General features: G+C 40.7%; 1 protein-coding gene across 2 annotated transcripts in view; it reads right to left on the bottom strand.

The window, feature by feature from the left end:
• The window catches only part of TMEM132D (transmembrane protein 132D), a 228,553-nt gene that overhangs the window by 64,313 nt on the left and 139,497 nt on the right, over positions 1–24,743 (bottom strand). For both annotated transcript variants that reach the window (XM_027652329.1, XM_027652330.1), the window contains exon 4: positions 23,568–23,751. In XM_027652329.1, the coding sequence (XP_027508130.1) occupies positions 23,568–23,751 (184 nt within the window). The remainder of the gene's footprint in view (positions 1–23,567; positions 23,752–24,743) is intronic.

Here is a 24,743-nt window from a genome sequence, read left to right as displayed (position 1 = left end):
GGCTGAGCATTCCTCCTGAGCAGAAAAACAGGCCTTTTGAAACTGTTTCTTAACATAATCTGTACAGAGGACCAGAAAAAAAAGTGCCTTTTCATGTTCACTTTTTCAGCCTCTTACAGCCTTGTTACGAACATATATTTATATATATTTAATGCCATAGCAATGGGATTTCTTTTGGAACATATTTCTTTTCCTAAATACATTCCAATCCAGAAAAGATGAAGAAATCTGTTGTTTTGGTGCAAACTGTGTCTTATCTCTGGAGTCAGTGCTTTTTCTCTTTTTCTTCTTATATTTGATGCACTTGGGCCTAAATCAGTAAAACACACGCTCAGTCTAAAGAGCTGGGAACACCAAAAATTGGCTGAAATTACACAGCTGTGTTAGAGCTTCATTCTACCCCACATATCTAGTGGCTACTGTGCTTTTTGCCAAAATTTAATTAAGAAGTTACACTTTTCTGGCTGACTCATTTGGATGGCAGCAAGTCTGTGGGTTACTCTTCTACCACTGCCAGGAAGGCATCACAAGGTACCTGCACCACTTTGAAAGTTTCCCTGTTCCTGAACCTACAGAAAGTTTTATTTCCACACAGTGAAACCAGCCAGAGAGATTTTGTCTCCTCCATTACATTATTCTTGCAGACAGAGCACAGGATTTGATACCTGTCTTGCACTTGGGAACGATTCCAGTGTCCATTACCAGGTGCTCCTCTTTTCCTCACCTAAGGGTTCCCTGGAGTTTCACCTATGGATTCAGCCTTACTCCAAACAGGATCATGTCTTCTCACATTTCTCCCTCACTGCTGCTGGTGAAAGGTCAATACCATAATCCCCTGCTCTGCTGGAACAGGTAGGTCTTAATTTGCCTTTTCTTTCCTTTTTATTATTCTCAGCTACATTGGAGTTCAGACCTCAGCTGACTCCTCTGGTAGATCCTCAGGTTTTCCCTCATCCTCAAATGAATCTAATAGACTTTGGAGTAGAACTGTGAGCTGGGACAGACAACAAAGTGGGTCAGTTTATACCCTGCAACACTACTCTGACAGAAATATGTCCACTCTACACTGAGAAAGACAGATTTCCAAACTGATACGGACATCACCAGAAAGCCTGGGTTCATCTGGCTGACTCCCACAGCTCCACCTACCACTGCCAAGCCACTGAGGGTGTCACCTGAACCTTGGTAGGGACCACACTGAAAGGACAAAACCACTTAGGCATTTATGCTTCTCCACAGCTTGAGAAGGAACTGCAGAAAGGCATTGCATTAGATATCCTCTTCCTGGCCTTTTCACATTTAATTCAACTACTAATCATTGCTGCTCTGATGAACCTGTGATGACCCATCTGCAGCTCACTGTTACATAAAGCAGCCTGAAAGCAGACCCTGGGTTGATTACAGCAGGTTGATTACAGTTGGTCTGGGGCTGATCACTTGGCCTGAATTACAGACAACTTATCTTGGACATTCCAAGCCTCGTTCACAGTGATAATTATCCAAGGCAAAATGGACTTCAATGTATGTTGAGAAGGAAAAGTTTATCAATCATAGCTATTTTTGCACTCATGATACCTTTGTGATTGTTAAAGGTTTTCTCACCCTAGGGGAAGGTGATGGAAGCAGAACTATTCCTAAATGCCAAAACCAAAGACATATTGGAAGTTCACTCTGAATACTGCAGAATCTAGTTGCAAACTCTGCTCTTGGGCATCTAAAGAATGGAAAAACCCCAAATCACCCACTTTGCTTGGGACAATAGTAATTCTTGTATTGAGAGTACTCACCCCTTTAGATGCAGAGGCTGGGGAAGGTGACCATTTGGGACACCTGCCTTACACTCCTCACTCCTGCTTCTGCAGTCTCTGCTAGAAACTGAAGTAAAATTGCTGAGTTTTCACTGGAAATGTCCAGTTTCTTCTAAAGGCACGTTTTTCTATAAGAACCAGTAGATTCTGCTGTCGTAATATAGTAATATTTGAGTTTATCTCCCTTTGCACACCTGGCATGCCTTCATCCTATCCCAATTATTTTTACAGGGTTACACAGAGAGGTTACTGCTATAAAAAAGGTGCTCCCAGTAGAGAGCAAAGCAAAACTATAATCACACCTCAGTCTCTCTTCATCACTGGGGTTATTATTGTTTCAATTTTGCAGATGCTGAACGTTTGTCCATGGGGGATATATGAGAACTGAAAAAACAACAGCAAAACACTTGACTTCCACAACCATGCTGAAGAATCAAGTTGTTACTTTTGCAATCAGAACAACAGAAAAAAAATCAAGCATCAAGAAGCCACTCCTGGAGAAGACCAACATTTCAGAGGTCTGCTGTGTCACTCTGTTTTGGGAGTGTGCTCTCAGGGTGGGCTGATTGAAGGGGAAGGGAGGTTCATTAACTCATTGTAACAAACACTGATGGCAAACATGTCCAGCAGCTGGCTCAGGATGTGATGAACCACTGTGTGAACAGCAGCAGCAATCACAGTAATTGTTACAAAGACTCTGTAACAGTAACTCAATAGATGTGAAATTTGTATTTACATTACAGCATTTCTCACGGCAGGGAACTAGTCTTGTAAGGCTAGATCTAAACAGAGGGGAGGAAAAGCAGTGTTGATTAGGGGCCCAGAGAGGACTATAAGCAGCAGCTTTAGGACTAAAGTGGGCAATGGAAAATATAACCTAAATGTGGGGAAATGCTTCCCAATAAACACCTGACTGAAACGTCCCAGTTGTCTCACTCATGTCAGCATGGACTGGATATTTAAAAACATACAGAGTAGAAAAAGTCATCTCAGACTCTGGTCCTGTATTTCTGAAGTGGTTTTCCTTACAGGCTTCTAAGACACTAAAATACAACCCAAAATGTACTGCAAAAGATTCTGCAATTGTGCTTCAAGGATGGAACAGATATTGTTGATATTTCTCAGGCCTGAAAACTCACATCCAATTGCACAGCTGTAGCCTTTGAAGATAACAGCTGATGGGAAGAAAGTCCACCTAAAAAAGGTTTTCTGGCTGCCACTCACAAGTGCAAGGATGTAAACCTTGAGGAGTTTATGAACAGCAGCTGCCTGGGAAGTGCTTTTCATGTTCTTCCTTTTCACAAAGTGCACACACACAGATAGGATCCCATTTCCCAGGCACACCCACACCCAAACTGCATGACTTCATAAAGGACACGTTAGAATTATCTTCTGTCATCAGATCGTTTCACTGTATTTGAAGTTAAGTACATTAATGTATCTTGGATTAATTTTCTTGGTGTTAAAGTGCAAACTGGGCTAATAAAACTGACACATTGACTTTTTCCAGAGAATGATGTTCAGCTTACGCAGAATGGCAGCATAAATGAAAATTAGCCTCAAGACAATGTTAATTACATTTTATCCATTAGTAGGAGGGTAATTGAACCACTCATTTTCACTGCAAAGAAAACCCTTCTGGCTTCATAAAGGAAAACTACGTATTTAATGGGCAAATTAAACTCTAACAGTGTTAAAATTTGCAATAGAAAGAAAAGCAAATGAAAAGCAAAATGCAGGTAATATATACCTATAGTATATTGCAATGACCATCTTGGACATAGCACATGTTACTGCCCTCTTGCTGAGCTGGGACTTCAAAATACACAACATAGAACTCAACTACCTGAAGAAGCAGTCAGGAATTACTGACACAAACATGAAATATCCTGAAAGACGTGTTCAAAGGGAAACAAAAGCTTGATTTAACCAAGTAAACACTATACATATTGCTGGTAGTGTTATTAGAACTACTACTACATCAATATCAATTGCAGAAAACAGTCTTTTGCAATTTTAAAATCTTCCCATTCGTTTCTATTATATCTGTGTGTGGCTGAAAAGCTGACATTTGCTTATTCTTAGATGGAAAATCCCCCCAGATGACTAAAGGCATAAGGGTAAAGTCTGGCCAATCACTTGAAATCAGCAGGGAACACATTCTTTTTCAGGAGCAGTATCAACAAGTGTTCTGATATCTATTAGTAGCTACATTAATTGAGTTTTGATAAACACAGGATACATTAATAAAAGCAATTATTAATAAAGTTAATAAATGTTTGCTGGACTGCTGGAAAGACCTTGCTGTACCCCTGTATGCTGTGACATCCTGTTGCCTTTGGATCTTCCATGGCTATAGAACCTCACAATAGTTTGAGTTCTGAATATTAAGCTGTTATATAAAATTCTCATTCCTCTTATCAACAACCTGTAACTTCTTTTCAACACTCATATTATCTATCCTGGACTTCACTCCATTGAGATACCAGAGAAACATTTCTGTCTTGAGTTTTCTTACAGAAGTACTTTGAAGTTGCTCAGAGGTAGGAAAGATGTAATGAGGTTTGAGTAACACGTTTCAAAGAGAAGTGGCAGATAAAGATATTTGATGCTCATGCTTACAGGTAATAGTTACTGCAGTTTATCAGGTCTGTAATCACATGTTCACTGCCTATCAATGTATCACAGAACATACAAGATACTTATCTTTAGTGTCAGGTAAATATAGAGGACAAATTAATTCACTTATATCCACACCAGCAGCAATTGGACATCCTTAGTACAGCCTGGGCCAGAATTAGTGAGATGCTGAGTGAATACATATAATAAACCAGAACATTTGGTCAAGAACCTCAAAATCATCTTGACAAATTGTCATCTCCCTCTCCTGTACTAAAGCCAAGAAATTAGATAAATGCACCCAGACTTGGGTTCATTAAATCTGCTTGGGCACAAATACAAAAAGAAATCCCACAAGTACCATACTGTCATTTTCATCAGCCAAATAAAGTGTAGGTGGAACAAGATTTAGCTACAGATAATAATATGGATTATCTGCCCACTGGGCTCAGTAGAATCCAGATCAGACCCTTGAACTTACTGACCCCAGGAGCAGCATCTGGGCAGAGTTACAGTGAACTCAGAACTCCTGATTCTACAAAAGCCAGAAATACATTCTCCTATTCAAAACCAATAATTTTAAAATCAACCTTTATCATAATATTACCATGAGCATTGAAAGGGATTATCCTATTACAAAAATGAAATGACTTAAATTTACCCTCATTATTGTTTCCCAGGGAAAAAAAGAGGCTTTTTTTATTTCATTGTGGATGAAACTTCTATTTGCATTTAAATGAAGACATCTGAAGAACAGGAGCTAGAAAGTTAGGGGTTTTTTTCTTTTGAGGATGAGATTTCATTTCAGTATTCTCCTATAATGCAAACCTAACTCCACTTTCTGCTTCATTAAATAGTCTGTCACAAGCTGCCTTCCAAAAAAATTGTCTTAGAGAGTGAGATACTCTGCTTATTCCCAGTTGAGGCTTTGTAATGATGGTAACAACACAGTGCTGGTATTCCCATAACACCTGACATCAGCAAATAAATGATGTATTTCCATATTTGCTGAATAGCATGGGGGTTTTTTTGATTGACTTATCATAATTGACACATTTAAACAATCTTCTTTCTTAATACTTCAATAGAAACAGGCTTGTATCAATGAAACTTATAGAGCTTACAAGCTATTCCAACATGAACACTCTGGAAAGAAGAGAGACACATAAATATTCATTCCAATGTTAAAGATATTATGGAAAACATGCAGAATACCCAATGCTGCACCATTGCCATCTATAGGAAATTGGCCATTTTACTTAAATGGGAAGGAAGATGCCATGAAAAGGGACTTTCCTCCTGCACAAAATTCCATGCTGAGTGACATTTGGACTCTAAGCTGGCTCCATATATGTGGGACAGGCAGACCACTTCCACATGTCCCCTCTCACAGGCCACAGGCAAAATTCCTGTTGTGGACTAACAGGTACTGAAAAAGCCAAGGAGTTGGCAATATCATCTGAAATGATATTGCTGCCTCTGGTGAGAGCAGAGGGAAGTTTCAGCAGTTAGGTTTTTTTAGCAAGGAAAGACAAGAAGAGCAGCAGTAAAAGTTGAGGTTAAAAAGAAAGTTTACCAGGGAGCAGAAGAGAAGAAAGGAAAGCAAAGGCTGCTTTTATGAGTCAGCCTGGATGGGCAAAGATATAAGTTCAACAGAAGTATTATAATATTTCCTGAAACTGGGATGGGAAACATCTCCCCTCTTCCTGTCCTCACACTAAAATGAGAGGCAGGACTGATGACAACATGTTTTCTGGATTGAAGGTCCTCTAACTTTAGAGTTTAAACAACGCACCTTAGACATTGGTGATTAGAAATGATCATCTTTGCAAAATAAAATTAGAGTATCTCACGAAGTAAAATCAAAATTAAAGCAAGATAACTCCTTCTCAGCTTAATCCATCCAAGGGAAGGCTTCTGCTTACCCCGTTATGCCCTTAACAGAGGACAGGGACAGGCCAGCTCACCGAACTGAGCACCTTATAGAGCAAGAAAGATGGTTTGACATCAGCCCAGGACTGGCAGTGGGAGGGCAGCAGCTGCTGATCGAAACATTCATCAAACTCAACAAGTTTAACAAGATCTCAAACCTTGCTGGAGGTGGGGTGGCATCAAATCACACCAGTGGGAGTCGGTGACTTTGAAAAATCTCTCTCTTTTCCTCGACCACCTGGCTCCAGCTGATTGGTTTCACTCACACCAGGCTACTTCTCATTAGTGCCTAATACAAAGATCCCCCTGGTCAACAAAGATAAAAGGTTGATGCCCAAATTAATATTTGAACCTCTGCTTATTGTTAGAGATTTTAGGCAGATTGTGCTCCACGTCTGTGTTCTGAAAAACATGGTGTTCCTTTCAGTTGTAACTACACATGGCACAGTTTGTAAAGCTATTGTATCAGCTATCTGCCAGACACAGTGAATAAAAGACAAAGTTTTATTTTATTATGGTAGACACCTCATTTAAATGATTTCCAAGAACAATAATTTTAAAATAAGCAGTAAATGGTCTCCAGAAAATTCCTTTTAATGCAGCAACACAGGAATGCTTTGATTAGTTAAACCAAGAGGAAACAAAAACCTCCAGGAAGCTGCAGAAAAGAAAAGAGAATCTAAGGATGAAATTGTTCTATGGAAGGTATTCATGCACAGCCTATCAAAGACAATGGAAATTCAGTGTGCATATTCAAGGACAGAATTTGGTCTGAAGGGATAAATTTTCCAAGGATGCTGTTTTCCTTCCTTGCACCCAGTATTTGCACAGGCTCATTAGTATTTGTGAAATGGGTACCTGTGCCCTTAAACAGGTATTGCAGAGTGTAATTACCTATTCTGCCTGCATAAACCCAGGATTTTGTTGGTGCAGTCTTTCACTGTGGTCCATTTAGGAACCCTGAGACAGAATAGTGTATTTATTGATACACCCCAGGAATGGATTTCACAGGCTCTGACTCCTCCAATCTATTCCCCAGCTATGCTCCAGGGAAACATTCCACACTCTCATTTCTGCTTTATAAAATAAAGATGCAGAGAGGTCTATATTTAAACAATAAGGATGTTTTCAGGTCACAGTTCATGCCCTCTGGAGTCTTCAATACGTGCATTCACACCAGACAGCCCTGACTGGCTGGGCTGAGCTCTGCATTGCTTTGCTAATCAAATTCTCTGCAGCCAAACTGTATTTGTAACCCTTTAATGACATCCCACAGGTATTGCTACAGAAACTTCATCTACAAAATGCCCATCCCAGATGATCTGTTGCCAGTGCTGACTGCAAGGACCCGAGAACATAACTAAGGCTGATTATAAAAGGACCGTGTGCAGTAGGATTTGTTTTGTAACTGAAAACACATATGAGGATCCAAATTTTTAAGAAAATGAGAAGAAACACCCTACAAATCAATAACATTTCCACACGTTGGGATATTTAGCAGGCAAGGGAAGTTAAACTCAATCCTGTATGAGGCTGTATTAAACACCCCACTTGTAAATAGTGCATTTAACTGACAATGCACCAGCAACAGTTTTGCCTCTGGTGAGCAATTACAGCCAGATCTACCAAGAAATAACTCATACATAGAGATAGACATGTCTCTTTTTATTCCCTTTTCTTTATCAGTCTCTAAATACACCTGGATGAAACCAACAGGTGGCAAATGTCTGCCTTTCCTTGGCTCTCCCCTTCCCCTCCTCACATTCCCTTTCTCCTTTAGCTATGACTCAGAAGCAAACCTTTCTCAAGTCAAGGATTTGTGCATTGCAGACATATTCAGAAAAATACAAAATACTATTTTTTCTCCTGGTTTTGTCCTAGAAATAATAATAGTAATAAAAATGCAACAAAAATACAGACACTTTCAAAGCTCAATTCATGTTTTCCTGTGGAATGCCACTAGCAAGAAACAATATAAATGACACTCCCACAAGAGGAAAAACAACCAACTTCAATATCTTCAAACAATTTTGAAGATCACCTGATGATCTTTTCAGACACTTCTACACTAATATCCAGAGCAGAAGTAGGGCATCATTTCCTTCACATAAACATTCCTGAAATGGGAATGATTGTCTTGTATAAGCAGGACCAAAAGCAAGCTGATGGTCTGCCAATAGATAAATTCAGGTGGAAGAAGAAGTCAATAGGCCTGTGACTCAGAGCTCTTGTACTGATACCTTTATTAATAAACTCATTTTCATTTCTTTCCAGTGAATTCTGAAAATCAATCCTTTTGTCTAATGCCTTGGGAACAGCTTACAGGAGGGCAGCTGCAAGTGATTTCTGCAGCCATAAAGAATTACAGTCACATAGCAGCACAGCTTCTCTATTTCTCTTCTTACATAAATAATTACTTTTGCTCAATGGTGGGGATTTTTCCAAATATATGAACCACTTATGCAGGGCAAGGTGTGAAATGTTCACTTTGGCTTTTTCTCCTGAGTTTAGACCAAAAGGCAGAGAATGGATATGGAAAGAGAATCAGACAGACACAAAAAGAGGCAACAAAACAAAAGCTGCTCTTTGGCCACGGAGAGATTTGTTTTCCTTAAATAAAACCAACCAGAGCCCATTAACAGAGTTTTCTTTCAGGGCCTTCGAAGGCCCAGTGACAGGTAAAGTGCTCACTTCAGGTTCAGCTGGACTAACACTTGTTTTCCACAGCAGTGTTTCTTAGGTTGACATTTGAAGTTATTTGTCAGATGCCTGAAGGGAAACATGAAACAACAGCCCAAACCAAAGCTGCTGGTCTAACATCTTCCATGGGGTTGGGTGGCATCAGCCTGTGTTCAACCAGCATCCAGGGGAACCCCAAAAATCACAGCAAGCTTTTTCTACCTCCAGCCAACGAAACGGGGACAGATTTCTGAAGTGTTTCTTTGTCTAAATGGGAAAGAGGAATGTGAAACTCAGCTCAGGCCCCCCCACTCTGGGTGGGCATTTGGAGGGGCTGGAGGGAGGGGAATGGCCAGTGCCCAGCTGGTGTTCTACTGGAGAGTCAGTAAATTAACTGAACATTAGATTCTAAGTTCTTCTAAGCACTTACTAAAAGTAATCTTCAATGTTTCTTAACACTAAGAATTTTAAAAACAGAAATTAAGCTAACTGCTTTCTCCAAGCTGTTTTTCCATGCAGCAACTCTTGATTAATCCATTTAAGATACTAAAAAAAAAAAAAAGGAGAGAAGATAAGACCCCAGTGGCAGATATTTCTAAATGTCAGTTTGCTAAAAGAACACACTTCAGCCACCATTGCATTCCCACCCTTCCTTTTCCTTGCTACCACCCTATGTTCTTGCTGTGCATTAATTATCATTACTAAAGGAATTTTGCAAAAACACATTCTCTAGTGCAGGTAGTGACTTTTAAAAGAGCATGACCAGGTGCCCTTTCCTCTATCAGGGATGCTACCAAACAGAGAAGTGAAATAGAAGTGACCAAGAAGATGTTCACAGGTGTACAGTGGACAACACCGAGGTGTGATGAAATTCCCTCCACGGGAAGGCTGGATAAGCTTCCCAGCAGAGGGCAGTGGGAAGACAGGTATGAAATGAAGACAATTAGTGTATTCAGTTTATCACAGCATCCAAATTCTCCCGTTTTCAGCCACTGTGAAATTTCTGCTGCAGGAATTCAAACTGTTTGGCAAACGTTATTTGACTAAAACCTGTTCTGCTTCAGAAGAGAGGGACAAGCCCCCCAGGTATCCTTCCACAAGTGAGGAAGGGGATGCACAAAAAGGTCAGCTGGGTTTAGAAATGACTGCGTTGTGCCAGAGTTACTCAGAAACACACACTCAGAAAGCCAGTGTCAGAGCAGGAATTAGAACTCCCTTCTTCTGGCTCTGTACCTAATGTTACCAAGAGAAATTTGTTGTTACTTTCTCCAAGATTGTCCAACAGACATAAACAAACAGCCCTTGTATCTACAGACATCTTACCACAATGTGCTACTAGTTTACTACTAGTTTGGCTGGTTGTTAAGTCCTTTTTTCTCAGGATTCATGTTTACTAACTGCCTTCAGGCATCAGCAGCAAGAATTCTTGCAATTAAGATCTGCTCAATGAAGTCCTTAACGGCTGGAGAACCAAAACCCTGTGACAAACTCACTGAAATTTAAAGTGCCTCCACACTGGACACTCTAAAAGGAAAAAAAAAAAGAAATTCTGTAAATCTCGAAAGGATATAAATAGAAAAGGAGCACATGATCAGAGCAGCACCACCTGCTCTACACCTGAGATGGTATAGTGGGTGTTTTTGTGTTCTGATGGTTCTGGATCACACCCAGCTCTCACAGGGCAAGGGCACATCTGGGCCAGCCAGATGTTGCAGAGGTGAAAACTGCCCAGCTGTTTATGTGGTCACACAGGTCCACTCCATGCAGCAAAGATATGAAGGGATGTTTTGCTGGCAGTGCAAAGGCAGACAAAGCCTTGCACAATGCCCAGAGGGAATTTACTACACTGACGAAATCAGGTCAGCTCTCAAGGTCTCCAGAAGAGCACTGGTTTCTGTTTTTATTCAGACTCTGCTTGTAAAAGGGCAGGGAAAGGTGAGAGAACTCCAGAGAGAAACCTCAGTGCCACTGATAAATGGCAAATGCAAGAAAAACAATTTCAGTTCCTCCCTTTCTCTAGAATTTTCTGAGTTTCTCCACATATTGTGCTCTTCACTGATGTCCCTGGGCAATTTTATCAAGAGAAACAGAAAAGCATATCCTCTTACCTCAATCTTCGAAGCCTTCTGGACTATGAGAAACCATTAGAGACATGTACAAGGCAGTGAAATCTGCCTTCTCAATCTCCTAAGAGATCCCTGATGATGCTTCCTCCTAGATTGTTAATCTGGATTATTGGGATGCATGGAAGTGAAAGAGAAATATTTTGTGCAGGAATTTCTCAATCTTTTCCAGTTACTAGCCCAGTTCTTTATGATCTACAGTCCCAAACACTGATGAAACTTCAGTTTCTGTAAGACTCAACCTCTTTCTCAGCTGCTGGGATGGCTGAAATGGGCATTTTGATCTGTGCTGCAGAACCACTGCTTCCCTCTGCCTCCGGTAATTGGGCTGAGTTTCTCCTGGAAGAAGAATCACTTTGTCCACCTGCAAACCCTTTCTCCTTTCATATCTTACTGTGCTTTTAATAGAAATGTCACAAACCCAGGCTAACTTGGCAGATCTTTTACCTGAAATTAAAAAGGTGCAATTCCTGCCTGACCACTGATCGTGTTACATTTTCCTCCCACAGCACAGACAGCAGCAGCCAACACAGGGCAGCCCTGCGGGGACCAGGACAAGGCCCATCAGAGCTTCTTAAAAGCAAATCACAGAAAAATTATCAGGCTGGATATTGCCAATTCTCCATGCCAGGCAGTGAGAAAAAGCTGAGCTGTTTTCAAGAACGGAAGGGTTTGGCTTTTTTTCCCCACCCCACACATAATTTTATTGCTCCGAGTCCCAGCGCCACATTCTCTTCCCCAGGTCCCATAATTACAGTGTCCTAAATTGCTTCTTCAAGCCCCCTTGCAAGACTGAGCAGGCAGACAATCTCCATTACTCCAGCCTGCTCATATATAATTCTTAGCATTATATTGTAACCCAGTACATCCAAGTGAAACCAGAGCCACGCTGTTATGGACACTCTACATGAATAATATATTTAAAGCAGCCTCTGCCACAGAAAGCGTGTTATTTAATAAGGCTGTGGAGACACATGGAAAGGAAGACAGAAGTAAGGAAAGGAACAATCTTCAGACTCACAGAATAGTCCATCTATGTTCTGGCTAAACAGCAATAAGATACTTTCTCCTTCTTTATGTGCATCTTCCCAGTTTAATATGGCAAAGGTCCATTAGAAATGAAGATAACCAGAACTGTGCTTTTTCTTCCTCCTTAAGACCTTCCACTCATGCTATAGAAGCCAAGGGGAGTTGGGGTAGAGAGAAAGCTGAGAACTCCTTTAGAAAGCTAAGTTTAAAAAATTTAAGTTTTTTACAACAAGAAATTAATAAAACATCTAACAGACCACAGAACACATCCATGAACTATAAAACTTGACACTGGTTTTTACTGCATCTGCTCAAGTCCTCAGAGTAAGAGAGCTTTGGTTTTCTTGGATGCCAGTTGCAATACAGATCTGTTCTTTTCTGGTCCTCTTGATGACAAAATTAGATGTATACTTTTACATATTTTTACATATGTTCAGGTTTTTTCCTCTCTGTTTTAAATGTTGAAATGCTTTGTTTTTCCCCTCATGTCTAAGCTTTTTACTTTTTTTAGTGGTTCCTGTTATCACCTTATCAAGCAAAGAGCTCTATACATAGTTTGTACCCAGTTATGACAAGGAAACTTAACTCTGCTTTTTGACAGCTTTATCAGATCAAAGAGAAAATACATATGTGAAAACAACACACCTTTATTCCAGTGAAACAGGGAGAATTATTTTTAAATTCAAAGATAATTTGCCTCACAAATATTACAAGTAGAAATCAGAATTTTTAGTATGTATTACAATGAGAAGTCTTACCACTGCAGTGAATTGCTGTTCTTCATGCAACTGGACTACTTTTCCGTGTATGTTAACAAGTATTGGTTTTTACTGTTGGTTGGAACATTTGGAAGTCCTGCAACCTATTTTCAAATTGTGAGGACTGATTTTCATGGAATGTATAGAGTGGTTTAAATACTGACTTTCACTCCGTTTGGAGCTGATCAGTTTAGGAAATAGAAGTTTAGCATTGCAGAAAAAAAGTCACTTTGAACTATAACTACTGTATCACCAGGGTAGTAATTTTGCTGAATTCCACTTCAGGCTAGCGATTCTGTTATTTTATGATAGAGCTACTAGTAAGTGGTATGAAAAAAAAAACCAACAGATTTTTTTTTTATTTCACATTTACATTTCTTACATGCCTATAATTTAATCTCTTTAAATGTCAAGCTTTTTTAAATGAACACTTTTCACATTTTGATGTTGTTGGGGTTTTTTCAGTCTCCTCACAATTGCAAATGACATCAGTGATTATAAAACAACATTAGGTACTCTGAAATCTCAGCTACACAGATTTCCTATTTTACTTTTTCCTCGTCCCTCCTTCAAAGGTCACAATAAAAATGAAACGAATGTTCTCTTACAAACTTTTTTTTTTCTTCTCTGCATTCAGTAAACATTAAATTCTGAGATCCTAATTCTGGGTGATTTGGGTCCATGTCATCTACCTTCAGGCAAGTCTCTACTGTCCTCTCACCAAGGTGAGCAGGACCACTCTTCTGGAGGCCCTGTGTTCGTGCTGCTCCTCCTGACAACACTTAGTACCACCTAAAAATATACCTCTGCACAGTCCATGGACTAAATCCCTCCCCAGGCACAGTGTAAGGTGCCTGATATCAGGAGGAGCCTCAGGAGGAACGATGTATGACTCAGACATCCATCTGAATCACAGTTGTCTGCTCTGCTTTCTCCCTTCCTGCCTAAACAAAACTATTCCCCCCTGCAAGCCCTCCTGTGCTGTTTGCTGTCCCACACAGAAAGCCATCTGACAGCCAGGGGGAAAGAGAGGAGAAAGGAGGCACGAGATCAAAGATCTCCTTGAACATTTGCTTTCAGGATCTGAAACATCCTGCACACAAATCCAGACTGTCAAATTTAGTTACCGTGGCCCTACGGCAACACGAAACCACCAAGGCAATCTCTCCATTTTCTATGCCCTGGGCCTCTCAGGCAAAGCCAATTCCCACCCTGTTCTGCTGCCCATGGCCTGTCCATGTCCATGCATGACAAAGCTTTAAGCTCCCTCCAAATCTTTTAGGCCATTGCCACTCTTTGCTCCCAAAGCTGTCTCTGCCAGAGCCATCCTGCCTCAGGTGGCCTCTGCCAACACTATTTTAACACCTTCTCTGGTCGTGCCACAGTTCCTTTAGTATGGGTAGGTGATGAAGTTCACTGGGGAACCAAGGTGGGTTCAGAATGACCCAAAAAACCCAAAAGAATGGTTATTTTCAGCCCAGCTCAGGTCCTCAGCCCAGCTCTGCAGCAGCTCCACAGGCATTTGTGCTACCCCAGCTGGGAGTGGGCTGGGGGAGGAGCAGATGTGCTTGACTTAGCAATGCTGCTGCCAAACATTACCCTCAGCTGCTCAGAACCTGTTTTTGCTGTCTGCCTCCCATGGACCCAGCAGCTCTTGGGCTCAATGGATAAGCAGTCCCTCAGAAGGTCAGTCAAAGCTGCACACAAAGCCTGGGGTCAGTTCTTCTCAATCCTGGGTTTAATCCATTGTCCCTCGTCCTCTTTCTGGCATCCTGCCTCTGAGGACACCTCACACAGAAAAAGGAATTTTTAATACCACTGGCTGGCAATTAAAAGAAGGACGGAAAAGTCAAAGAATAATTCTCTTAATTGACTACTCTTCTTACTACTTGTAATCTAGAGGAAATCTAATTAATTCTACATGAAGAACGACTATTCTGCGGTGAAGTGTAATTCCTGATCTCTGGGGCTTCAGCTTACCAGTTGTCAAATTATCCAATTACACACTTGTTAAAATCCATTTTGGGGAGATTTTCATGGCTCGTAAATAAATAATTTCAAAAGCTTAAATACTCAGAAGAAATTAAAAAAAAAAAAAAGGAAGAAAAAAAAGGAAGCCCCCTGACCCCCAAATGGTACCTCAAAAATCACAAAACACATCTAAAAATAATGTCAGGAAGCTGAAAAGAGTGATACCTGCCTGCTCTGCTCCAGCAGCACCACAGTGGTGATGATCTGGTTCAGCAGGGAGAAATACTCTGCTTCTTTTTCAGCAGTGTTTTATTCAAATCACTAATCTGAAGGGAACCAATTAAGGCAGCATCCCCTTCATTATGCCAAAAGGGAAAAATCTTTTCATAACCACATCAATTAGGAGGTGGGAAGCCAACGGAGAGCACAGCTGAAGCCAAGGATATCGATGCACTGGCGCCAGGCCAGAGCTGGGCCACCAGGCTGAGCTGGCCAGGGCTGCAGCAGAGAGAGCTGGGCCTGCTTAGCCTTCAGAAGAGATGGAAATGGCAGAATTTATTGCTTTCTACAGCTACCAGGTCAGAGGACACAGAGAAGATGAAGCCAGACTGCCCCAGGCTTCTATGGCAATAGAACGAGAGGTGCAGGACAAGAGTCAGAACATGGGAAATTCTGTTCAGACACGTAGGAAAAAATGTTACCATGAAGATGATCAAATGCTGAGACAGTTTTCCCCAGAGAGATTGTGGATCTCCACCTTTGGAGGTGTACAAATCTCAAGTGGAACAAGCCCAGAGCAACCATCTCTCTGAACAGGACGTGGGACCAATTAACAGCTGGAGCTGCCTTTGGCCTCAGCTGCTCTGGGGCTCTGGCAACTCTTTAGAAAGGTTCCCACCAAGAGGAGGGGGGTACAATGACACCTCAGTTAACATCTATTTGAAGGAATGGTCTTAAATCAAGGTAAATTCTGGATCCTGATGTGCCAAATCTGAGCACGGGAGAAAACTTTGTGTGACCCTCTGTATTTCAGTGAAAACAACTTAGCAGTCAGCATTAAAGACCATTTTGCAATATTTGCTACTGGACTGTATGGCAGTGTTGTGTTATGAAATCCTGTGAGTGAAACCAGACATGAAACAAAAGAGGAACAGAAGGCAGTAATTTGTTTTCTATAAACCCAATCTGACTGTATTTCGATAAATGCAAGCCAACACCATCCCTTGTTTGGCTTTTTTTCAACAAAAAAACCCTTTTGAAATTTCTTTAATATCGATTGAGGCTGATTAACATAAAGATAGAAAGGTGCAGGAAAAGCAATCCAAAATAGGTGGTACAATATTTTCAGTGGATACTGCTCATTCTGGCACTGAGAGTGAGGCATCTTAAGACATCCTGACTTGAAAATCATTCAAAGCACTTGTCTACTGAAAATGAGGTCCCTTTTGGCTGGCTGAGACTGGCTGCACAAAAATTATCAAATTATAAAATAATTAGGAGACCATCATTCTGAAATTCGATTAACCACCAAATTATTTCTGGTTTAAACTCACAACATTTCCCATACCAATGGTTTTACAGCAGTGTGAAAACAGGCCAGGACTTCCAAACCTCATATCCATTGACATAAGGCAGGGATAAGTTTCAGTGAAACCTGCTCTAAATTCAGATCTGCCACGTTTTCCTGGTCCTTCTATGTTTTTTACCAACGTGCAGCTTCAGAGCAACAGCAACAGACTGTCAGGGTGAAGGATTGGCCTTGTTTCAAGCCCAGTTCAACTGCACGTGTCTAATCAGGAAAAACATATGTAACTCACACTTAAGAAAGAACAGCAGTGGTTATGCAAAGCCATTTTTCTCAGGTGTTAATTCACGAGAAAAATATCCCTGTGTTTGTTTCCTGCCTCTCCAGGGAACCCAATTTCCAATGTTCCCCATCAAACTGTGTGGCTGTCAGCAGCTCTGCCTGCAGCCAGTCCCAGCCCTCATTACTCATTGCCCCACTCAAGCAAAAACTGGGTGTCTGTTGGTTTCTATTGTTACAGGTGATCACAGCCAGCAACTCCAGAGACAAACCCGACATCTCTAACCTCCTGTCTTCAACAACAACATCACCAAGACCCTTTTCCGTCAGCCTGTAGTAACTTCTGGCAGCAAAAGAACTGGATTAAAGGGAAAGACCCACGTGCTGGTTTTCACTGCTCGGGAATTTAAGCAGCAAAACGTCTGTGTGATGTTGCAATGAGCACAGTTCCTCTTTCATTGCATGCCCCACACGTCAATGAAATGTCTAATTGTGCAGGGGAAGAGCTATTGATTGTTATTTCAAATGTTAAGGACCCCAGGGTCGTCATTAATTCTGGAAAGGAAAAAAAAAACCACCCAAAGAATATGGCATTTGTTGGATTCTGGAGATAAGACGTGCTTGATTGCCAAGTGCTTGTATTATTTCCTCATTTCATTCTCTGTAGACAAACCAAATGCTGTGTGCTCGTGACTCACACATCTGTCACTGTGTTGGTGGGGGGACAATAGGAGATTGCCAGAGGAAGGCCAATGTTTAGTGTGACAGCAATAATAACAGGAAGCTGAAGACCAAACCAAGCCACTTTCGCAGACAATTCTAATTGGAAAATGAACCCTAAACGTTGTGACTGAGTACGTTCACTTCTTGAACACAGGCACGGGAATACCAGAACTGTCACACCCCAGGGGACTACTCAGCTGCCTGGGCCATCACTGGGGTACCCAGAGGTGCCAATATCACAGGTTCTGAAGATCCATAAATAATGGACATCTACATATGGGAAAAACATCTTGTAGCTTCAGATACCTGTAATTCAATTAGTTTCCGAAGCATAAAAGATTCTTATGTGTTAACTCGATTAAACATTTTCTTCTGTCAGCTGTACAGGCTCACTATGGTTATCAGGATGTGAAACAGAATCCAATCTGACTCATGAATTGCATAAAGATTGATTAACGAGTTTGGGAATACAAAGTCCTTCCAGTGGAAGTTGCCTGAACACAGAGAACTAATCCAGAGAGGAGGTTTCTGGATCCAGGCAAAGCTGTGAGACCCACAGTCAGTGAGATAATCTGTTCCTCTGAACTGATACAGCAATATTCCAGAATTAGACTGACACAATATCCCAGAAATAACCCAGGGACAGGTTGGTTTTGTTTATTTGTTTGGTTTCAATTGCTGTCAATAATGACCCTGGAACAGACTAACACTAAAATTTGCTAATGGTATCAGTTTGGGAGGCATTGTCAGTACAGAAGTCTGAACAATTAGAGCAGAAGGACCAGATAAAACCAAAGATTCAGAAAAAAAGAAACAGAATTAAATGCATTCACACCCAGTAAAAAATTTAATCATGGGGACTGACAGCAAGAATTTCAACCATCAGATAAGAGATCTTCAGCCTGAAACAATGGAGCAATAGAAAGGTCTGGATATAATATTGAGTCTCAGGATAAGTGTATGTCATTGTACAGAACAATCCCTGACCAATTAAGCAAAAAAACCACAATAACTAGAACCAAACCCTTGCATGTATCATTTGAGATGGAGAAAAAACATTTCCAGGGTATAAACAGCAAGACAACAACAGCAAGAGGCATTATCTGGTATCTGGTTTCCACCTTGGATATCTATTTTCAAGAAAAGTGAATCAAAATCAGAACTGGTAGGTGTTGAGACATGTTACTGGGAGAATGACAAGTCTGTTTTGTAATATAAAATTCTAAGACCCTGACCTATCTAATTTCAGGAAGCAATAGGATATAATTCTGAAAAGAAAATGGTTGCTGGTAATACCAAAATGATCCAGAGGTTTCTCCCTTTCTTATGAGTAGATTTCATCTGTGATTCACTAATCATTTTGATTTAAAAAGGCTCCTTTTCAGAATTGGGTAACATTTTAATTAAATATTTGAAAACCTGCTGAATACCATAACTGCAATTTAAAAGCTATGAATTAGGAAGGTAAAAGCTTTTATCTACTCTCCAGACATAAAGCTGTCACTGGAATTCTTTAGAAATATTCACTCATTGAAGTTAAGTAGGACAGTGGGTTTGGGCTGATGGGATCCTGCACTTCTCAGCTGCCAGGGGAACCCAGGCCAGCCACAGCCAAAATCAGATCCATTGGCCCAAGAGAAAACAGTTTGGTGACTTCAGGAGCAACTTCAACACACTGTCCATCCCTCTTCTGTAGGAAGGGACCAATATTTTCTGTAGTTTTTTATCATCAGTCTTCTCTGCTTGGTTTCAGAGTTCTTCAGGGTGAGGCTATAACTTAGTGTGTGTTTGTGCAGCAGTGAGAACTCTGGTAGCTAATTCTGAGCGACATATCCAGTCTCTAACAGAACATAAACAGCACCAGCTAAAAATTAAATGTTTTAGATACATATATTTATAAGGGCATTAATACTGTAAGTGTTTTTATAATCCAGCAGTGACTGGTATTGCCATGACAGCTGATCCCTGTAATTATTAGAAATAATTTTAATACAGAAAAGCTTCCTATATAATAGATAGCCTCTTTGTTGCAGCAATTGATTTTATTTATTTATCTGGTCTATTTATACAGCTTCTTATGTTGATGGTAGGTAGAACAGTCTACTTCCTGTCAACATATCTGTTAAATTTTTATAAAGAACATCAGGAGCAAGCTGAAACAATAAATTATCTAAAAGGTATAATGTTAAATTGGTGCTTAGGTTTTGGATACAATTTATTTAATATGACTGCCATAAATATGGCTTCCCACAAGCCAAAATGTCTCTGGTAGGTCTGAGGACAAAAGCATATTCATCTATAAGAGAAGAATGGGTTTAGATCCAACCTTGTTTTGATAACTGCCAGGACATACCAAAACAGACCTTTTAACAAAATATCATCTTAAATATGAAGTTTGTTACATGCTGTGCATTCTAAAATATTTCTGTTGAACAAATAAAGATGTTTACTTTCTACAGCTAGTTTATAAACCTGACCTTGTAAAATAAATATTCCATTTCTGTTTCATACAGTATCAGCTGTGGTGACCTTGCAAAAATGGTTGAACTGGTTTCAAAGGTTATTTTGCTCCAACACTATCCTTTCCTGGAGGTTACTGACCTCCATGAGATGAAGGATATTGGGCTCACCCAACAGCTCACCCAAGTTTGTTTAAACCACCTCCATCTGCAGCTTAAAAATAGGTCAGTTTGATCTGCACCACAGCAGTTTTTGCTGTGCAGGAACAGAGCTGAGTGTAGGGACAGCTCGTCACACTGGGGCTCCTCGACAGGGTCAGATGAGAGGGAATAATTCTTTGCCTTCACTGCAACCTGTTTGTTGCAAAGTAATGAGCTGGGCTTCGGTCACTGACTCTCTTTAAGCCTGTCATAAATCAGGAGTCTCTTCTCAGAGGTTTTTTTCTGCATTTGATTTAAACCTCTCTCTCTGCCTCAACCCTCACTTGAATGTCTCGGAGGCCGATGTTGCACTGCTTGAGGGTAATAAATAATGGACCAAAACCAGAGAGACAATGGAAGCTCAGCTGCTGATACAGGTCAGTAATTCACTGCTCACCATGCACCTTTTCCTGCTAAAATAAGGGCTGGGAGGGATGGAAGGTTGTCTTTGGAGCTCTTGCCTGTGCCAAGCAGACTGCAACCTCACCACTGGACCATTAATCAAGTCTCAAATCCCATCTTTTTTTGCCCTCCATTTCAGTTCTCAAGTAACAAGGTTGTTTTTCAGGTTGATGCTGACTATATTATAAATATACTGAAAGGCTGTCCCAAAGTACTCAGTAAAAAGGAAAAACAGGCATATTGGGCTCAACAAGCCCCAGATTAGAGCTGAGTTTGATAAAGACTGAAGGGACTCTATCCTGCTGGTCCCTGGTCAGGTGGAACCTTCCTGTCCTGGTGCCAGGCAAGTTGTCCTGCCTGCCAGCAAGTTTGAGATTCTCTGGGCAGCAAGAAAGCTGAATTACCAACTCCAAAGCATTAATATAATGATCAATATGAGGTAATCCAGGGCTCACTCAGCCACTACCATGACTGTGCAGCACTCAAGGATTCCTGCTCGGGAAGGCAAACATTTCCTGCTGTTCCCTCATTGTGCAGATCACATAGGGCACTCCATTACAGCTGGCATTCAGATCAGGTCACCTCTAAGGGCTGGGGAGTTTTTCAGGAAAGCAATCCGGATTCACAGGCTTTTTATACCCAGGGATGCTCATCATCCAACTGCCCAGCTCCTTCAGCAGCTTCACGTGTCCCACCTGAAACACTTGGTCCACCATCCATATCCTTAAAACTAGTAATGCCTGGAATATCAGGGCAAGTACCTTTGTGTGAGCCAGGCTGACTCCAGTATTACCTTGCTGATTTAGAAATTTTAAAGACATCTGTGGACAACAATTTATCAAAAGCTGAATGTCAGGAACCTGCAGCCTTTTCAAGAAATTTCTGAACAGACACTGAGCATCCTGCATGTGGTTTTTCAAAGTGAAGTTAACATACTACTCTAATAATGAATTTATCAGCTCTGGAACCAACATCTCACCCTGTGTGACTTGTACTGCCCTTACTGGTGTAGGACCCTGCAGGGTTCTCAAAAGCTGGAATGCTAATATGCCATAAGAATAAAAGAAATGCATTGGAGAAAGGTGTCCTAATAACTTCAGCAGAAGGTAGGCATTGCCAGTGTATGCTAATCCAAATATATATATATATATGTCTTTTCATTGCAGTATTTTGTAACTTAAAAAAAAAAAATTAGGAATCTCTTAATTGGCCAATCTTCTGCTTTGCAACTTACAAATCCATAATAACAGCAAGCAGGAAAGACTATGGAATATAAAAATGGTGCAGAGGTGGCATGTGCAAGTCTATTAAAAAAACCAAAGCTCTGCCTAATGTGAAAGCATTAAAATTGTTCTTTCTAAAGATTAACCTATAATTGAAATATTCAAGAGTATTTCTGTTTGGTCCTTCTAAATATGAAATTACACGTTCTTCTAAGATGACCAGTAAAAAAACCAACCCAAATTACCCCCAGTCTCCAAAACCAGAGAAATAATATAATGCCTTATTTTCATTGTGATTCTTTCCAAATGGAAGAGGAGAATGTTTTATTTTAATTTCTATTTGCAAATTACGAACTGACTTTGCAAAGACCACGGGGAAAACTGAAGTACCAAACCAATCTAAGTTAGACATCTTGAAAGGTCTGCACCTGAATCATCATTTCCTAAGAACAAAGGAAAGGACCACAAAGATTTGGAGGTTTGTGATACCCCAGAGTTTCTTCCCTGACACTCCAGTTAATGCAAAGAAGGTTAAAACTATTCTCAGTCTGTGTCAGTAACTCCCTGACATTTATCTTTGCCTTCTCTCTTACCCATTATCCCAACACCTGTTGCCTTGCAAAAAGCCACCTCCCTTTATAAGTTTATAGACTTCGTGAGACCTCTGAGCACAGAATTTTGTGCTTCTGGAAAATGGGCTTTTTTTCATCTTTAATGGAAATTAAGAGAGTGAGCTGATTTGTAATAACTGCCAGGAGAATCTATTTTTGTTCTTAGGAGCTATTTTTTGCCAATATATCACTTGATAATAAAGCAATCATGGGCATGTATGAGAAGAACTCTGCTTTACTGCCACCGTTGGAACCACTAAGAAAAAAAATCTTTTGTCTTCTCAACCAAGTATGGAGTGAATAAAACCCCCCAACATTTCAGATTATGTAGATCAGATCATCTCTACAGTCCTAACCCTGCACATCAGGGTCCCATCTCAGACCTGAATTAATGGGCTATCACTAGACAAACATCCAGGTTACGTTTTTTTAAATGCTCTGAGATTGATTTTTTTTTTCTTTCAGTGCTAAATAATAAGTTAATATTTTCCAACAGATTGTCCAAGAACAAGAATGGGGCACAGTTAGACCTTAGACAAGTATATTCCATCCTTGATGAAGAGATGTGAGAGAGAAGAAAAAATGCACAGAATTTCTGTTTGTACTTGGAAATTGGGTATCTAACAGTTTTTTTAGATAAGAACAAGGCTAAAGGATCGGGTGTTTTTCAAGCCCTGTAGTTTGCACCATGGGGCAAACTCTTTGGATGCATTTATGTAGAACAGACAGTTGGCTAACCACTGTGTTTTGTGTTCCCCAGGTAATTAAAAATTACTGAGAAATCATGCTATTAATTTTTTTTTCCTTCTCTCATTTCAATGGATATGGAGTCAGAATTCAAAAACTGGGAAAACTGTCACTCAGGAAGTCTAGACCAGGTGTGGGAGTACTCGTGAGTCAAGTCAGACACAAAGCACATTGCACTGAGTGTCCAAGCACAGCACTGCCTGCATCCAGAGCGAGCCCTGAGCAATGGGAATGCCAGGAACTCAGCTTCTGCCTCCAGCAAGCTGGTGTATCAGTGAAGGAACATGACTCAGCCCTCCATGGGAAGCTGTGGCCTCCCCTCAGGTGGTTTCACCACCGAACAAAGCAAACTCCCCAAGTCAGAATCTGTTTCTCCAGGTGCTGAAACTTTCTGTCCCTCCCTCCCCTTTTGCATCTGGCAGACACCAGGCTGGAAAGCAACATGGAAAAACTCGCAGAATGCCAAACAGCTTCTTACCATAGCCAGGGGGAGAACTCCTACCAGATCCTTCTGGCTTACGTAGATCTTGGAGATTCCGAGATCGGATGTTGTGTCTCCGGGATATTCTACCTGCCACGTGATGAGCTGGGTCTCAGGAGGGTCAGTTAAGTCTTCAATCTCAAAATCAATCTGCATGATTTCAGAGGAAGGACCATCAGCACTGCAAGAAAGAGAGGAGAAGAAATGTTCCGTTCACATAACTGATAAGCCAGCAATATAATTGCTTTTATATTAATAAAACATTGGATTAAGGCTCCTTCGAAGAGAGGATTTAGTGGGATGATGGATTTAATAATGAATTAATCATTTCCACTTGTCTTAAGATTTCAGGGTATTTCCCACAAATTCAAGTGGCTTAGTAACACTCTGTGACATGGATCACTATGCACTGCTCCATTTTACAGGTGGAGAAATAGAACCAAATCAAGGCAAAGCAAAGGCTAAAACTCCAGCCTAAAGTGACTCTGAGGCTCTCCCTTTAACAAGCACTTTGTATTTCCTCCCTGGTAAAGCAGCACCTGAATAAATCTAAAGGGAATCACTCCTTGAAACAGGAAACCACTGCATCAAAAGTATTTTGTGCTTTTTAAAGAGAGAGGCATGGAAGAAAGGTCAAAGCTCGGGATGGGGTCCATGAACAAGGGCAGCAGGGAGCAGGGGACTGGAAAAGTTGGAATTAATTTTTGGCTGTACTGCTACCTTGCTGTGAATGTCTGTGTGAACCTCCTTTTGTCCTTTGCGAAACCAGGAATTACAGATAATTGAGCTTGTTGTGATAGAGGAGAGTTACAAAACTGGATTATTTAATATTGGCCAATCCTGCCAGGACCCTTGAGTAGAAAACACTAGAGAAGAACAAAGAGTTACTAGATGTGATATTCTGGCAACACTGGGGGTACTGGTACCTTACCAATGCTACTTTGGTTTTGCTTGCTGTCCTTCCTAAGGTTACATGGCAAGTGAAGGCCATAAAGCAGAAATGTAAAGGGGGAAAAACTGGAAAGGGGCTCACTGATGCAATTCCCACAAAGCTTGTTTTTTATAAAACCAGCTGCTGTATGGAAAGCAACAGAAGAGAGAAACAAGAAAACACTCAATTTACTGTAAAGTTGTTGAGGAAAGTAGAATTTCTGAGTGCAGAAATCCAGGGGA

Source organism: Corapipo altera, unplaced genomic scaffold, assembly GCF_003945725.1.
Source record: "Corapipo altera isolate COAL_440 unplaced genomic scaffold, ASM394572v1 67, whole genome shotgun sequence".
NCBI classification, from domain to species: Eukaryota; Metazoa; Chordata; class Aves; order Passeriformes; family Pipridae; genus Corapipo; species Corapipo altera.
This window is presented reverse-complemented; position numbering and strand designations above follow the sequence as displayed.